The sequence below is a fragment of the Bombyx mori genome, chromosome 12 (genome assembly GCF_030269925.1).
Source record: "Bombyx mori chromosome 12, ASM3026992v2".
Classification (NCBI taxonomy): domain Eukaryota; kingdom Metazoa; phylum Arthropoda; class Insecta; order Lepidoptera; family Bombycidae; genus Bombyx; species Bombyx mori.
Genome location: NC_085118.1, coordinates 763562 through 782982, shown reverse-complemented (window position 1 = coordinate 782982; position 19421 = coordinate 763562). Strand labels below are relative to the sequence as shown.

At 40.0% G+C, this 19421-nt stretch overlaps 1 protein-coding gene across 1 annotated transcript; it reads left to right on the top strand.

The window, feature by feature from the left end:
• Positions 1-16667: 16667 nt before the first annotated feature.
• Foxg1 (forkfead transcription factor G1) lies at positions 16668-17623 on the top strand. Its single transcript, NM_001177409.2, is given in 1 exon segment — positions 16668-17623. A coding segment is annotated over 1 exon segment (891 nt). The 5' UTR covers positions 16668-16732.
• The last annotated feature ends 1798 nt before the right edge of the window (positions 17624-19421 follow it).

Here is a 19421-nt window from a genome sequence, read left to right as displayed (position 1 = left end):
ACATCTACGACGTAAATGCGCCACCCACCTTGAGATATAAGTTCTAAGGTCTCAGTATAGTTACAACGGCTATCCCACCCTTCAAACCGAAACGCATTACTGCTTCACGGCAGATATAGGCGGGGTGGTGGTACCTATCAGTGCGGACTCACAAGAGGTCCTACTACGTCCTACTGAGTCCTAATTACGCAAATTATAATTTTGCCGGTTTCATTTTTATTACACAATGTTATTCCTTCACCGTGGAAGTCAATCGTGAACACTTGTTCTGTAACTGTAAATAGATAAATGTTTTTGAAATATTGAAGATCTTATGGCCCAAATTAATTAAACGACAAATGCTGATAAAGATTCTCTTAAAATATCATGATCACAACATCAGAGTACAGAATTGACAAGACAACCAACGGTCACAAGTTCAAATTCTGATCCAGATAAGGCGGCACACTTTGATCTAATTCCCCAGTGGTCCGATCTACTTCACATGACTCAAAAAATTAAGATGGACATTTCAAACAATCACCGTTGACCATCACGTGACTTACATGTCCCTGTCCACTCTAACGCCTAGCTTCAATCAAAAACCAAACAAATCTATAGTTCTTTTTAGGAGACCGCTAAGGAAGAAAATCGGCTGGCAAAGTTGCATACAGATAAAATAGTGTCCGTAGCTGATGTGTCAGATAATAGGTAACTTTTACGGGTTTTATTTTATATTTGGACTTGGAATAGTTTTGATATTGTGGATAGCGAGACGAACTGTGACTGATCAATCAAAGTGGCGTATGTATAGGGATCGCTCGCCTTCTTAAAATTGTTTTTAGACATTTCCATTACTTTCATGGGAAAATAGTAGCCGTGGCTTCCCGTTGCCTTCTGCCCCAGCACTTTTAGAGGTTACTTGGACCTCAAGGCTGCTGTAGCCTTTACTCTAGGTAGGTGTGTAGTTACACCGCTACTTGCTCGGTCGCCAGAGCCTCGTTGGTTATCTAGCAGGAAGTACCACGGAAGCCAATCGTCTTCCGCCGCCGTCCACAAATAGAGAGAGATGGAGAAGTCTCTCAAAAGCCGCAACCAAGCATTAAGACATACGTAACCACAACTACTCCGGTAGGAGTGTACGATTGAGAAGAAGAAGAAGAAGGACGTATCGGGTCCGTGGAGACTCTTTCCGAATACAAAGACAGGCTTGAGCGCTGGTGGTTCTTAAGGAGTCAGAGTAAACGCGCGATGCGGGGCAGTTTCGATCGCTTCACATAGCGAATTCACGAAATACGAAATCGCAATAGCAAGTCCAGGCTCTGCCTTTCTAAAAGCGCACTTAAGACGAGGCAAAGACTGCGTCAGGACTGCATTCACTCTGAGGTGAGTTACGACGAAGCAGACGAATTAATTACGGAATTAATAACGTCTAAAGGTCACGCATATATTTTGCGAATTTGATTCGTGTGTTTTTTCGTAATTTATGCATCCGCTGTGTAAAAATTTATCTTAAAAATGATCTCATTTAAACATTTAAAGAATATATTATACGCAATAATGTCAAATTAGACAACCTGATATCATGGTTTCTCTAAAGACAATAATCTCTATACTATATTGTAGACTCCGATATTATGAACTTCATCATACAAAAAAGCATACATTGCATTCCTAGTATGAAATAACAATGAACAGATAAAAATATAAACAACAAAAGCAACAATGCGACCAGTTATAACTCCAATGATTTTACATTTGCAATAAACATCGAACGTGAAATCTTTATTTTAATTGTCTAAATTTTACTTACACCTTTTCAAGAATATAAATAGTTATTAAAACCTTCAAAACATAAATAAAACAGAATTTGCATTGAAAATAAAGTTTGAAAATTATCGTTTTGAAATAAAACAATAAACACGTGACAGTTCGGATTAAGATTCTTTGAACATTATTTTTGTTTAAAAAATTGAACTGTCAAATGCACGAGATATCAAACAGTTTAGTGCTGTATGCTGGGGTTATTGCAACTATCACAATCTTCTGTAGGATTCTTTGAAAAGAAATAATAACCCATGATAATTTGTAAATTGGAAAAATGTTCGGTGATTATTTTCGTAACAATAGCATTTATATTATACCAAATCAAACCCGGAATGTGTTTGTAATTTGGAAAAAATGTTCGGTGATTATTTTTGTGAATATTGTATATTATACCAAATCAAATCTGAAATGTATTTTAATTTTCAAAGAACCTATTTTGTTTAAATTCAATTCCAAATCACATCAAATACCACGAATATATCTATTAAAACATCATTCAACAAAACTATGGTACTTTTTGGAAAAAAAAGCTAGTGAAATCACTGATTTTATGTCCCACTGTTGCAGTATCAAAATATAAAAAAGTCCGATCCATTGTGAAATTCTACACTAAAATACTTACGCACAAAGTACATTCCAGTCGATAAATATACCTTAAAATAATGTTATCGCATCAAACTTCACACCTCGCTCATGGCGTGAAGTGAATAACGCATTTGAAATATAATGTGTTGTTTTGTGACAATCCAATGCATAAAATTATGGCGTGTGGTCATTACATTAATGTTTATCGAGAATCTGTATACGTCAGATATTATTGAGAAATGTTTTTATTAATTAATAAACAGGCGTGTTCCTTAGTCACCAAACGATTCACAACGTGTATGCCACCTTACTGAGGCCAAAATTTCGATTGAAATTTACTACGAGTGCCTAGAAGTTTTAGCCAAAAACGTAGGAAAACTATCCGGTAGTCAAAAGCGTGACGGTGATGACGTCTTGATCGGGGTCACACGCATTTGACGACCACGAAGAAATTAATCACGTTTTTTACTGGTGGTAGGACCTCTTGTGAGTCTGCACGGATAGGTACCACCACCCCAACTATTTCTGCCGTGAAGCAGCGTTTCGGTTTGAAGAGTGGGGCAGCCGTTGTAACTATACTGAGACCTTAGAACTTATATCTCAAGGTGGGTGGGGCATATACGTTGTAGATGTCTATGGGCTCCAGTAACCACTTAACACCAGGTGGCCTGTGAGCTCGTCCACCCATCTAAGCAATAAAAAAATTTAAACTGAATCACATGTTTCGTTGTAGAAACTGATATAGACCTGAATACTTTTTTAGGGTAGCTGATGTCGCGGATGCCGTTCCAGTTTCGCAGCCAGCAGTGATGGGATTCCTTAGCAGTCGCCCAAGCGTCTCCGAGGAGACCTGACAACTCATGGACAGGAATTCATCTAGAATACATGCGGCTGAATACATACATGAAGTAACCATGCGATGTTAACAACAGCGTTAAAGATATTTTGCTGATCTAGAGAAACAAAGCTCCTGGTGAAACTGGAAACGCCTCCGGGCCACCAGTAAGTAATCCTTTAATCCTAAAAAAAAGAAACAAAGTGAATCGCCAAACAACATAAAGCTGTTTAAAAATATTCGTCAAGCATTACTGTTTCGCATTATTGGCAACAGTAATCAACTTGTAGAGGGCAAGTTGCCGTGAAACAGCGGGGCGCCTCCGCGTGAGCAGGCAATCGAATGCGCGAATGAATAAATCGCATGACTCCACATACAAGCTCCATGCATATCCTAATTTAATGTAAGCGTGTCTTAATTTGTTCTACTGAGGTGTATACGACTACATTAAAAGCGCTTTCAGCGTGTCTTGCAGCAAATTTGATTCAAATTAACCCTAGTTAAGTTTGATATAACAACTACATTGTAGTGAATTCAATAAATAAATATAAATTTTATTCTGCGTTAATCATATTTTAACATATGAAAAATTGTTTAAAAAGTACTCAAATTTGTAAAATTATTGTAGTTTTATCTTCCTGTCTTCATCATACGTATTTAAGTCATTCCGACGTCTTGGAGTTGGTGTAAATTATGTTGAAAGATTCTGTCACAGCACTGCTCTTGCTAGGAAAGATTGTTGGATGAAGCTAGTACACATAACCCTCAATCCTCGAACTTGGTACTTCGAATATCGCAGTTTTATTTCAGTAAATGCCCATGGTTTCCCGGACCATCTTGAATTGATCGACTACCGGAACCTACAGCTAGTACAAATACGTCACCCGCCCGGGATACATGAATACACAACAGATGGAGCTCCGATAACAAACTCTACTCTAGCGCGCCGCCCAGGAGTGGAATCATCATAACAGCGACCGGTTGGCGTTGTATCGTGTCCCGACCCGGCAGGCTAGTTCTGACCCATTGGTGTATCCCGGAATACCAGCGACACGGCCTGGGCGGTCTGACGGGCTCCCGTACCGGGACGGCCGATGGGGTGAACCGCGCGTCTGGTTGTTGTGTTGACCGCGGTAACACTCTTACCCCACCCGGATTTCGACTTGAGGGATATACTACGCTTGGACGAGAGTGCAGAGGATTTTTTTAGTGAGTAGAGCCCTAAATTGGGCCCGTGGTACGCTTGTTATATCTGAGGGCCGTCCAGTCCTACATATTATTATCCTGCACAGCCCCTAGGCGCGAGGACTTCGTAGGAGATTAGCGGAAACCAGCAGACCCGCTCAAGGACCTCCTGTTAAAGCGATTACTAGGCACTGCAAACACGCCGCCCATATTAACACACGAAATCCGAAGCATTAAATAATTCTCGTTAGCTTCAAGCACAATATCAAAGACAAAGCATGGACAATATTATGATTATATTCCGTCAATTAGCGTTCAAACGAGGAAGTGAGCAATACGCAACTATAAGATGCACCACTTAACCTTTGTGGGGCTCTCATCTAATTAACTCAATAAAGACTGCCTTACTAATGGAACTCGATTTCGAACAAATGCGAACGGAATATTGGAGGTTCGGGTGAAAAACACCTTTTTATTTTTTAAATCTTAACGGTCCTCTAAATGGTAATAAAATTCAAGTATTATTCTAGAGTAATTTGACTGTAATAAATTCTTAATAAAAATATTAATTAGTATTGCTAAGAGTTGAGAGCCATCGGAAATCTTATTCTGCAGCTTAAAATATGTCTTAATGATCTTTAAAAATACAGTGGGCAGCTGCAACGACCACTCGTAAGGTCAAAAGCCAAAAGCAACGAAAACGGTAAAATTTTAAAATGAATGGAATTCTTCATCTTTGTGGTCGCCTAAAAATCTATTTCCATCGATTGTAAATGTGAAACACAACGGGTGAACGAGTGAGCATCCACTATGGTTAGTTTGTACAAATATTATAACGGTATTTGACCTATTTTAACTCGATTACAAAGTCGGTGTAGACATTCGTATGAGCTATTCATGGTAGGGGACAATGATTTGTTCTCGATCTGTAGATATGAGAGCGACATCGCCCACGCTAGTCCCCTCTACTTATAAATTAATTTCATACACACCACATACGTTCTTCGTTTTGTTCATGCGTAGGGCCGTGTGTTATTATCGATTATTATATCGATATTTTGATTTTTGAGCTGAAAGGTATCGCAGCGAATTAAGATGCTAAAATGAGTATACAGAGTTACTTACCAGAGCTCAGCTGTGGTATAAATAACGTATAGAATGTATAATATTATGTTACGACGTTGTGACGACTATATAAAATTAATCTTTAAAACTTTGTCGTTTTTGTATCGTGAATCTCAATTTCGATTTTGTAATCTATGGTATGTTCAAATTCAGCTAGATATTTTCTAAAAAAAAACTATTTGTTGTTTGATTAAATCTGTTTTCGAATGATCTATAAGTGAATTTACGAAAAAAAAAAACGAATCATAGAGTTTTTTTTTTTTTTTTTATTGCCTTTGTAGGCAGACGGGCATACGGCCCACCTGATGGTGAGTGGTTACCGTCGCCCATGGACTTCAGCAATGCCAGGGGCAGAGCCAAGCCGCTGCCTACCGCTTAATACTCTCCATAAGCCTCATTTGAAGAAGGACATGTCATAGCGCTCGGGAAACACCGTGGAGCTCATTCCATAGCCGGATGGTACGTGGCAAAAAAGATCTCTGGAAACGCACTGTGGATGACCGCAGTGGCTCCAGGTAGTATGGATGAACTCTACTCCGGTGGCGGGCGGTGCGATGGTAAAAACATTGATATAGAAAATGCGTGCATATTATAATTTATTTCCAAAATCCAAGATGTAAATTTTTATTATCAAAATCATTTGAAGACAACCCGAAGCCAACCGGTTTCGTTTGTTGATTATTTATCAGCAAATTTTAATCAAACCAAATCCATTCAAAGAAAGTAATCAATAAACGAACGCAAAAACCAGCTTCTTTAATTAATATGAAATAAGGCGTTTAGTAATAAAAAACCGGGCTCTTAATTATTCATAAATGCATACATAGAGCGTTTCTGATAAAATTTATCAATACTATTTTAGTTCCTATTTCATATAAAATTCATTGTGACATGAGAACAAAAACGGCCGTCTGGTGTAGTGGTAAGTGACATGGTCACTACACAAGGGGGTCGCGGGTTCGAATCCCGCCAAGGGAAGATATTTGTATGATAAATATAAATGTCTTTTCCAGGGTTATGGATGTATATTAAATATATTATGTATGTGTATAATAAAAAATCTTACATTTATTTCCGTTATCTGGTACCTGTAACACAAGTTCTTTACGAACTTATCACGGGACCAGTTAACGTGGCGTGATAAAAAAAAAATCGAACATAGTTAAATAAAAAATACAAGCTAGTTGAATGAGTGTTTCTCTTTGAGTATTAGAACTAGTTGTATGTTAATAATCGGTATGTAGTAACAAAATACAGTATCGATATAATGACGAAATCAAACAGCATCTCTATGCGTCGTGGTCAGAGTGTCGGCATTAATTATTTAACCTTACTTAAGGTGCGGGTACAATCAGCGCTCAACTCAATTGAGCGACTCGTGACCGTCTCTTGAGGGACCTCGGAGACAAATTATAAGTCATATTATTATCAATTGCCTATTGAAGTATCAATTGTATTGTAATTACGAAATAGTCGTTTAGTATAAAGGAAGTTATTTTTTTTTGCATCTGCATGCATCTTTGCCGACACAGTGGTAGTTTTTCAATGCCCTTCTTGAAGTCGTCAGATGCGCGGATGCCAACAAACTCTTCAAAGGAATTTTATACTGCCTCTCGAGTACTGATTTTATTACCTTTTTTTTATTGCGTAGTTGGGTGGACGAGCTCACAGCCCACCTCGTGTTAAGTGGTTACCGGAACTCATAGACATCTACAATGTGAATGCACCACCAACCTTGAGATATAAGTTCTAAGGTCTCAAGTAGGGTAAAACCTGGATAGATGCCGCAGCGGGATAGATGCCTCATGTTCTAAAAACCTAACTTCCCGCACTCATAACAAAAAATTTATTGAATAAGTAGGAACCACAGTCACCCTATACCTTATGTACCATTTGAGAATCGCGTGGTGACGAAGTGTTTTCCTCGTGCATGTAATTTTCTCCAAGCGGAATTTCACGAACACGTCAAAGATTTAAAGGTTAATATTTAGCGTGGTATAACTTTATAATTAGTGTAAAATTCCATTATATTTTTTACTACGTGAATATATTGGTTCATTGAGTCTGCATCTAGGTGTAAATAAATGCTATTATGTTTATAATTTATTTACAAAAAATTTGGGTATCTATCCTTATCACAAAGGATAGTTGCCCTGATTTTTTGGGGTATAGGTGCCTTTAGGGGCATCTATCCCTCTATACTCTGCCATTTCAAAATATAGCTGAAATATGGCACGAAAACATAAAACACAAATAAATGATTTACAGTTCAAGCAGTGAATATGAAGACAATCCACTTAACTATAAAATGAAAGGAAATAAAACAATAGATTTGCCCCTAAAGAAATCTAAGGGATAAACCTAAAACGCATGTAAATATATCTGCATTGAATGTTTTGAAAACTATAAAAATACGAAGTCGCAATCCGACTGGATTCAATGTTTAATGTTTCAGAACTAGCTACATGAAACGTGTTTTTCAGAAATGATGTAGAAGATGTGGAAAATTGAAAGCACTATCCAGTTAAACTTCAATTTGACAAAATAATAAAGATATCTTTATTGTGTTAATTTAATATAAAAAAAATATAATTTTGCAATGTACACATTGACACTTAATGTGAATATTTTATAAACAATTAAGAATTTATATTTTTGTTGAACAAATATTTGTAAAATTTAATTTAATAAAAAAAAAGAATAATGCATGTTGAAACAAAAAAAATTGTAGTTTAGCGTACGCTTACTTAACGCTTTAAAAATTTAATTATGATCATTTGTGTGATATGAGAATTATCTTTTAATTATAAACATTCAAAGACTTAAAAAATACAAAATATTTTTTATTATTATGATGACCCATGTTTCTTGGAGACAATTGCTCTGTTAGGAATAGAAATTCTTAATATTTGGATTGGTTTTTTCGTTTACACGGTACAAAGGGCATCTATCCTGCACTGCAGGCATCTATCCTTCTCAGTATTTTCTTGGTGGGGCAACTATCCATACAGGTAGGCATCTATCCTCCAAAAAAAGGTTCTACGAAAAACGAGTTTCTGCAAAATCTGTATTTGATAGGTTTAAAAAAATTAATACTAATTAAACATAAAGGATTGAGCTAACTACATTAATAGAAATTATTCGTATAAAATTAATATTTTCTAAATTACATGACTATTTCAAAAAGTGGGGCATCTATCTCGGCTTTACCCTATAGTTACAGCAGCTGCCTCACCCTTCAAACCGAAACGCATTACTGCTTCACGGCAGAAATAGGCAGGGTGGTGGTACCTACCCTCGCGGACTAACTAGAAGTCCTACCACCAGTAATTATGCAAATTATAATTTTGTGGGTTTGATTTTAATTACACGATGTCATTTCTTCACCGTGGAAGTCGATCGTGAACATTTGTTGAGTACGTATTTCATTAGAAAAATTGGTAACCGCCTGGGATTCGAGCACCAGTGCATCGCTAAACACGAATGCACCGGACGTCTTATCCTTTAGGGCACGACGACTTTTGTAAATCCTAGTATTTCAGAATGTTAATTATTATTACTATTCAATTGTTTCTAATGGTTTCGTTTGAACGCTTTTTTTTATTGTCTTTTAAATATTAAGTTCTATATCCCGTTGTTCAATAGTCAAGCTCACTTCTCGTAACACCAAGCGGTCGCTCTCGTGACGATGAATATAATAATAGGTCTTTGAACCTATGAAATTGCCGTTTTACAATACTGACTATCTGAAACGTATTCTATGTATTTTGTATGTATTTTATTTTCAAAATATGGAACTATTTATATTCAAATTCAGTCATTTGTTTACAGATTAGTGTTTTGTTTTTTGCTAAATCTTTGTGTGGTGTGGGCTGTGGGCTCGTCGACCCATCTTACCAATAAAAAAAAAAAACTCACGTTAAAGAAAAAAAAAGATCTCGAGGGAATAGTACCTTTTATCCTTTTCGTTTAAAACCATTTGGTAGACCTAAAAAGTGTATGAAAAAACTTAAAATGATCGGTGAGTAGTTATATGAAAGTAGTTATATGAAAGCGCGACAAACAAACAAAGTGACTTGCACATTTTTTAAAATAAAAAGTATCCATATATGTGTATATATATTTTTATAGAAATCTGACTTCTATGAAAAAACAACGTCTTTTAATAGTAACAATGTTCATCATATTACATATAACACACCTATACACAATATTTTGAACAAAATATTTACTTGGAACGCTGCGTAGATCACAAGACATTTGTACAAATATTAAATTGGTTTGCTTTTGCAAAATAAACATCAATGTTGCCATACACTCGTGTTTCTTTTATTCGACACTTACACGTGTATGTATATAATGTGTTTCGCGATATTTATTAATTACTTTATATAATCTTAATATGTATTTTTGAAATGTGGTGTAGCCACACAGACTAACAAGGACATAGTCTTTTTTTTTTTAAATCTGTCATGGTCATTATTTGAAACAGTGCGCAAATGTATTTTGTTTAGTACAATGAAAGGTTTGATGATAATCAGAGTGAATGTATTTATACTCTGTAATAAGATACAGCTTATTAACTATCACGCTAACTTTACATGCGGTAGGCAGCGGCTTGGCTCTGCCCCTGGCATTGCTGAAGTCCATGGGCGACGGTAACCACTCACCATCAGGTGGGCCGTATGCCCGTCTGCCTACAAAGGCAATAAAAAAAAAAAAAAAAAAAAACCCTTTTTTTTTTCCGGGCCGGGGCCGAACCTCCTACGAGGTCTAGGGGGCGCGCGGGGTATGTGAGACTCAACGATCTGCAGGTGTTGAGAGCAGACCGCGGGCCCAAGGATTTTAGGGCCCACCCACTAAACGACTCCCCTGCACTCTTACACCCGACGTCCGATCTCCGTCCGGGGTCAAAACCCGGTCAGAGTACGGGGGTTCCCGCGGTCAACACTACAACCAGACACAGCTTAACACAACGATTAACCACGTATGACATGTCACGCTGTGATTGGTTAAGTTTTACGATGAATAAATATTATAATTATTAGATTTTATTGAATGATTGAAAACTTATATGCTTCTGCCCCGTAGCAGTCATGCTTTCAGTCAAGGCTGAAGGGTTTGTCAGTCGTATTGCACAATTCGATCTCAAAGTAGGTAGCAGCAAGCCACGCGAACATTCATTCATTTACGCATTTTTTTAATTGAATAATCGTTTTCATTTAATTACAATCCTTAACCTACCTTAGGCTACCTCTAGATCGATTTATAAGTAGTATTATTTATAGTTATTCAGAGTATAAAGAGCAAGATCAGTGTTTATTGGTCATTACCATACACCGATCTTGTTCGAATAAATTTTCGGTTGTAATTTCTTTTCAAACCTTAATTGTTTTTAAATTTTTCCACTTGAATTTAAAAAAATATGGAGGGGAGCCATTTTAACGACTCTACAATCATGTGTCATAAAGTATTGTTTTCAATCTAAAACTAATTAGAGCAATGTATTTTTAACACTGTGTTTTTTTCCTTATTATATTCCTCAGTTGGGTGAACGAGCTAATGGGCTACATGATGTTAAATGGTCATCAGGGCCTATGGACATCACAACGTGCTGCCGCCTTAAGACATGAGTAAGTCCACCTCTTCGAGTTGTCGTACTTAACGAATGTTCCCGAATAACTCCCTTAATAAAGAACAACATCGTGTAATAAAAAAATCAAACCCGCAAAATTATAATTTGCGTAATTATTATATGAAAGACGTCATTCCTTCATCGTGGAAGTAAATCGTTAGCATGTGTTGAGCACGTATTTCATTTAAAAAATTGATACTTGCCCGCGTGATTTTAATACTGATATAATTGCATCGCGCGATACGAGTGCACCCGGCGTCACTTATCCTTTAGGCCGCGACGACTTACGATTGGCATTGCAGTCTAGGTTGATGTGAGACATTTGTTTATCGACGTCGCACTTTTGTCGCATTAATTTGAAACCCCTTCAATTCAGTTAATCCCGCTTTTGCAGGATAGCCGTCGGAACACCGTGGTTCTTAAGGATTGTGAATCTCCATGATAATCTGAAGCTGGACTCAATAAGTATTTACAGACGGCATCAGTGCGCCACTTTGAGAAGGCGGCACGACATAAAAACCCTCTTGTCGTGGCTGCCGGAAATTACATACCCGATCCTGTGGACCGAATGATATACAGTATACGTCGCCCTACGCACGTCATTATGGATCCTCCCGATCCATTAACGCTGCTTTAGGGTACCACAAGCACCGGTCAACGTTCTTGTCGAGCCCGGCGCTTGCGACGAAGGGCTGGACGAGTAAATTAACCCATAGACACAGCCCACTGAGTTTCTCGCCGGATCTTCTCAGTGGGTCGCGTTTCCGATCCGGTGGTAGATTCTGCGAAGCACGGCTCTTGCTAGGGCCAGTGTTAGCAACAATTCCGGTTTGAGCCCCGTGAGCTCACCTACATGTTAGGGTGAACCTGAAATGGCCTCTCAAGGCTATCAGCATAGCATATTTTTTTATTGCCCTTGTTGGCAGACGAGCATGCGGCCCACCTGATGGTGAGTAGTTACCGTCCAATGGACTTCAGCAATGCTAGGGGCAGAGCCAAGCCGCTATCTACCAAAACTTACAACACTTACACTTGGAAAACTTAATGACGCGCTTGCGCGAACTCGAATTTTTTCAAATATTTTCAGCTTGGTAAAAACGAAATACCATCATCGCATCGGACCGCCCGCCAGCGGAGTAGAGTTCGTCCATACTACCTGGAGCTACTGCGGTCATCCACAGTGCGTTTTCAGAGATCTTTTTTGCCGCGTACCATCCGGCTATGGAATGAGCTTCCCTCCACGGTGTTTCCCGAACGTTATGACATGTCCTTCTTTAAACGAAGCTTGTGGAGACTATTAAGCGGTAGGCAGTGGCTTGGCTCTGCCCCTGGCATTTGTGAAGTCCATGGGCAACGATAACCACTCACCATCAGGTGGGCCGTATGCTCGTCTGCCTACAAGGGCAAAAAAAGCTTTAGAATCAACAGTGGCAGTCAACGATGCAGTCCAATTAACTGTTAATGGCGAAGAACGCCATCGGTAATTCTAGATAGATCTAGTAAAATCGTGCTATGAAAAGTTGAATGAAAATGTCCTTTTAAAACAATGTATTAGACCTTGCTTCGCTGGTCGGTTAGTAGCTATTACTACTGTACCACGGGATCCGAGATCGATACTCGGTCCGAGAATAAGATAAAGATCCACGTTTGTAATCCTTCTTCAAACGAGGCTTGTGGAGAGTATTAAACGGTAGGCAGCGGCTTGGCTCTGCCCCCGGCATTGCTGAAGTCCATGGGCGACGGTAACCACTCACCATCAGGTAGGCCGTATGCTCGTCTGCCTCCAAGGGCAATAAAAAAAAAAACGTTTGTAATAAATTTGTTCGTCAATTGGGTCTGAATGCACTGGCCTCTTGACTCTCGTATTTCTGGCAAAAACACACACAGGAGCGTGGTGAGGCCATCTAATTTCAATGAAACTTATTATTTACTGCCTCGTGAAGTCTAGATTGTTCCTGCATACAAAACAATTCGATACACGTGTGTACTGCTCTTATCTCGCACATTAAAAAGTTCAAACGAGAATGGTCAGAGAAGAAATGATAAACAATTTGATTCTATAACATTTTTAGTTATCATTTTCCTGTTTGTACATATTTTCATCTTATATTTATCGATAATGGTTTTGTGTGTTTACGAGTATTTTTATAAAACACGTTTTATTTAACGATAACGTCGTAATGATTATTTATATCCATCGGTTGACAATTTATCAGTAACTACTGACTCGGCGAACTTTATTCCGCCTTAGAGGCAACAAACGAGCAGAATTTTGATTTTATCAAGGTCAATTTTTTATTTGGATAATTTTAATGTATATTAAAAAAGCAATACTTTAATGATTCTTTATTGGCCATGTATTTGAGTTGTTATTATTATTATTATGTTTTCTTGTTCTTCTTCAGTCCTTTCACTCGCAAAGTTTCAAATCCTAGTTGCATTACGGCTTCGTCGGGAAAGATTTGATCGTGTTGGTCGTGGCATGGCCTTCTTAATGATTGCCTATCTTGGCCCAATAACTCGAAACAAACACATCAGCCGGTCAACTGCAAAATTCTACTTTAATTAACCATAGACTACATTACGTTTAGCTGTCAGTTGCGTTTTGTTATTTCATATCAGTTGCGTTTTGTTATACCACGTTTTATGTCACGTCCCGCGGGAACGTGATAAAAATCTTATGTCCTTCTCCTGGTTCTAAGCTACCTCCTCACAAATTTTCAGCCAAATCAGTTCAGCCGTTCTTGAGTTATAAATACTTTCTTATATAATATATATAAAGACTTTCTTTTTATATATAGATGAGACGATTACTGGTAAAAGTGCAAATGTAATAAAATAGCTCTATGACTACCGCAGTTACTGGTGGTAGGACCTCTTGTGAGTCCGTACGGGTAGGTACCACCACCCTGCCTATTTCTGCCGTGAAGCAGTAAAGTGTTTCGGTTTGAATGGTGGGGCAGCCGTTGTAACTATACTAAGACCTTAGAACTTATATCGCAAGGCGGGTGGCGCATTTACGTTGTAGATGTCTATGGGCTCCAGTAACCACTTAACAGCAGGTGGGCTGTAAGCCCGTCCACCCACATCTATACTAATACTAATACTAATAATATTATAAAGAGGAAAGATTTGTTTTTTTGTTTGTTTGTATTGAATAGGCTCCGAAACTACTGAACCGATTTGAAAAATTCTTTCACTGTTTGGAAGCTTCACTATTTATGATAGAATAAAATAATGTACTACAACTTTCTAGAACACGTTATTAATTACAAAAAGTGTCGCGATAGCATGTGTCTAACTATTATAGTTATGCCGCAATAAGTGTTTTTTTATTTAAAAAAATAAAACAATGTCAAATATCGTTGAAATTTTTGTTATAGACCCGAGCGAAGCCGGAGCGGGCCGCTTGTAAGCAATAAAAAAATTATAATACATATCAACCGCAAGTTTAAAGGATAGCAAAATTTACGTCGCAATCTCACTCTTGTGTTGAGAAGATGGGATGCTATTACTCCACACATAGGTACGTATTATTATATTATATTTGCTCGTCGGAAAATTATCCTAGAGATTTTATACTTTAACATTCACGTCTACAATGTGCATCAATTGATCAAAATATCTGATGATGAGCGGTTACCGTCTCTCATGGATGTCGACAAGGCGAGGAGCACAGCCAAGCCACTGCCTACAAGCTGACTACAATTTCCATCGTCGTCAAACTTCCAGCAAAAAAAATTATTAACCGAAAGAAAAGCTAAAAATATTGTTTACATTCGATTGTTATTCAATTGCAATACTTCAGCGGGGCTGGCGGGACTCATGTATGTACATGTCTCAACTCTGTAATAATTCGTCACCAATGCTGATGATAGTCCTTCTATTCATCATTGTTCTTACTGCCCAACTAGATTTTGTCCTAGCGTCATAGCTGTTTGCCCATTTTCCGTTTCAATATCAAGAACAGCATCATTTGAGAACGTGGTCTCGACCCCATGACACCGGCTCGCACGTGTACACGAACAAAAAGTAAAAACACTCAAATTACATACATAATAATATGTAAAAATGTTTATTGCAAGTTAATTCTAACCTCTGTAATCTTAACAGTGATAAGAATATTTTTGTTTTATCTAATAATTTTATCTATGTTTATTTATTTTTCGGTAGCTATACTTTACTTTCAAGTTAATTAGTTTCAACCCATAGACACAGCCCATTGGGTTTCTCGCCGGATCTTCTCAATGGGTCGCGTTTCCGATCCGGCAGTAGATTCTACGAAGCACGGCTCTTTCCAGGGCCAGTGTTAGCAACACTCCGGATTGAGCCCCGTGAGCTCACCTACACGTTAGGGCGAAGCTGAAATATCCTCTCAAGGCAAGCGTAGGTAGGACAAAAAAAAAACTTTGGTTGGGCGTTGCGATGGATCTAGAAGAAACTGAGGCAGTTGCTGGACAACTAAACGAATGAGCGTGTACGGGCGCGTTCTCGTTTTCATCGCGAGACTTCCCGAGACCTAGACTCTAGCTCAAAAACCGACGCGCTTCCGAGAGCGAATGACAGCCACGAGACGAAACGACTCGTCCTCGGCCCGTCACATGGTGTCTCGACTCGACGAGCATGTACAGCCGGCGATAATCATATTTTTGCCACATGTCATCTGACTCCAGAATTTTCTCCATAATTCGTTCTAAGACAAGGACAAGACATGTCCTTTTTTATACGAGGTTCAAAAGAAAACCTTAGTGAACACCGGTAACCATTTACAGTCAGCTGGATTATTAATTTGTCAGCCTTCATAAGCAAAAAATACATATGAGTATTCATGTTTTCACTTATTTTTGCACCTAGGTATATGTGTGTATTGCGAAAGTTGATTTACATCAGTAAATAATTTCGGGAGACGATTAAAATTTGTACAAGTTAAAAATAATTCGTTAATTATGCCCGAATAACCATTAATAATTTAATACGTAATTTGGTAATTATATTGCTAATTGTGACGTAATTATGTCAAACATATTGTCTGAGGAATGATAAAAAACTACACTTTTTTTTGTTATTTGAGTAGCACACGATGAGAAACGAAACCATTTAAATTGAAGACAACATTATTCAAACTCACAAGACATTCGTTACAATTTTAAATAGCTTTATAACGCTATTAATCACATTACCAACCGCAATCGATTTATAATCGTTCCTACAGATACCAATAAAAGATATACAGATAATAAATAAACTGACCGAGGCGTCCGCGCGACATCACAATAAAACTACAGACCCGACGCGCAAGCTCGCGAGGTGGGGAGCTTACCGTGCGGGGCGGGCTCTATGTACGGAAAGCTCGCACGCCGGTTGGAGGCCTCGCGGCCCCAAAGCTCGAGAGGCGTCGCCCGCCAGCCTCCGTATATAATGCGACGCCCGCCTTCGCGCCCGCCAGTCCGCACCTCGCTCGCAGTGTTTACGCACGCGCAGCGCGTTCCCAACGATACTCAGTGCTACAGTGATACAAAATGGTGAAGTTCGAAGGAGATTTCAGTATAAACTCTATACTGATGAATCATGCAGCCTCCAAGGCCCCGCTCTCTCCGGCGCCTTCCACTGAGGCCTCGCCCTCCGAGACGGACCTCAGCGATTCCGAGCTCGACGTCACCGGAACCGAACCCGTCGACTGCTCCAAGCCCAAGGACGACGACAACGGCGAAAAGAAACACGAGAAGCCAGCGTACAGCTACAACGCTCTCATCATGATGGCGATAAGGAACAGTCCCGAGAAACGACTCACGCTGAACGGCATATATGAATACATCATGACCAACTTCCCGTACTACAGGGAAAACAGACAAGGCTGGCAGAACTCGATCCGACACAACCTGAGCCTCAACAAGTGCTTCGTGAAGGTGCCGCGACACTACGACGACCCCGGCAAGGGCAACTACTGGATGCTGGACGCGTCGGCCGACGACGTGTTTATCGGCGGCACGACCGGGAAGCTGCGGCGGCGGTCCGCGCTGACGGGCCGCGCTCGGCTCGCGTGCTTCAAGCGGCCGCTGTTCCCGGGAGCCGCGCCCTACCCACCCGCCGCCTACTCGCAGCTCGTCGGCCTCTACTCGCAGCTTCTCTACCAGAGGTACGCGCCGATGCAAATGAAGACCATGCCGGTGGCTCCCAGCGCTGTCCATCCCGCATTCCGTGACGCTGTCGGGTACAGCGCGTTGCAGTACTCACCCTCTTTGTATGATCGGATGCCGACGGCGCCATTCCTGGGCCAGGCGTCCCTTCTGGCAAATACCCCACTGGCGCAGCCCCAGCTGCTGACTCCATCGCCACCATCGCTACACTCTCCGCCGACCTCTGGCTCCTCCAGTCCGGAACTGCCCTCGCCGTCTCATCATCCTCTCTCGCCACACATCTACAAGCCGGTGACGGTTCTCACGAGGCAGTGATCGCTTTGAATCTCAAGGAGGCTAAACCAAATACTCAGGAGGAGGATCGGAACTATTGTTTTATCTGTGATTTAGTTAGTAGTGTTGCACGGACCAGTGGGTGAAGCGCGACATTCCGTTGTATTGTAAAGTTGTGTATAGTTCCAAAGCTATGTATGTATATTTATTAAATTAATTAGGATTAAGCTAAAACAAATATAATAAAACTACTATTGTTCTCATTTATAAACTTTCTTTCATTTATTAACCTTAACTTGAGCTCTTGGAAGTCATTTAACCCCGCCATAACGGTTAAAAGGTAATGCTCAAAAGAGATTTAAAAACGCATTGAATATTTCAAAATAGCATTCAATAAATCGAAAATAGTTTATCACTTGCAGCAATCGCTAGCTTGTTTTTTACGTAACTAAAATAGTGTGTGTAGAGCTATATTTTGTACAGCTCGTTAACTTTATAATCCGATAAAAATATTAGTAAACATAACAGCAAAACAATAGTGGAAGGAGATAAAACGTATTAAATGAGTTGTACAATTTTATCGTGAGATAAAGAGCGAATGTTTGATGATATCGTATGTGCGTCCAAAATATTATCTAATCACTGAAATATAAGTACGTAGTACGCGATTTATTTTATTTTACAACATCGTATAACATTTTCTGAAACTTTGTGAGATAAAATCATATTTAAGAGAACTCCGGGCAAACTTCACTGCTTTTTAGCGACGGAAATGAATTGAAATTTTTTGTTAAAAGTAATCAATCATGAGGCACTGTTCTTTCCTCAATAGGACGAAGGCAGATTCACGCACAAAGCTTAAATAAACAAAGAAATCGAGAAAATATTACTCTTAAACATTAGATGTTCTGTGTTTGCCCTCAACATTTTAATTTTTGTTTAGTGTAAAGATTGAAAAAATTAAAACAAACACCACATTTTACTGACGCCACACTAATCCGAGAATTTACATCTTTGAGAATGTTTATGCTGATAAATTAAATTATTTTTAAGTAAAATGGAACATTATAAACATAACCTCGCCTTTTTTTTTTTTTTTTTTTTTTTTCTCGGGGGGAAATCCTCATGGACTACCTTCGCCTAGGGAAAAGCGAAGGGGCGTGCCGGACTCCTACCGGCTAAAACCACCCCGGTGTCCACCCACACGTGCGCGCAGGGCCGCGGGAATCCAAAATTCTTCCGCAGCCCCACACCAGTGCTGGCCCGGTCTATCCAGGCCTCGTCTCCTGCACGGAGTAGTGAGGCGTTCAGCTACTCCGTGCATCGCCTCAGAGGCACGCGCCGACACCCGCATGCGCCTCCGTCTCAGGTCCATCGAATAGGGGGCGAGGGCTTTCCCAAGTCCCTCGCCCCTGGACCCATTCATGGGGGGCGGAAAAGGGCATTGTCCGCCCTTGTCCTGCGCCCGGTGCGCCTTCTGCGGCCGGGAAAGGGAGTCGAGATCTCCCTCTCCCGTTCCGCAGTTTCCTTCTGCGACATCACGTCCTCGCAGAAGGACACCACCGCGTCCCACGACTCTGCGCTGCCGACCATCCTCCGCACTACGGCCGGCAGCGACAGATCGCTTCCTACTTCATTTGTGAGGACACGGCGCTGCTCTTCCCAAGCTACACACTCGGCGAGCGTGTGTTGCGCCGTGTCCTCCCCGCAGTGGACGCAGTGGTGGCACCGAGCGTCCGGCTCCCTGTCTATGCGGCACAGGTACTTGCCGAAGCAACCGTGCCCCGACAGCACCTGTGTCACCCTAAACGACAGGGATCCGTGCCTTCTCCCGAGCCAG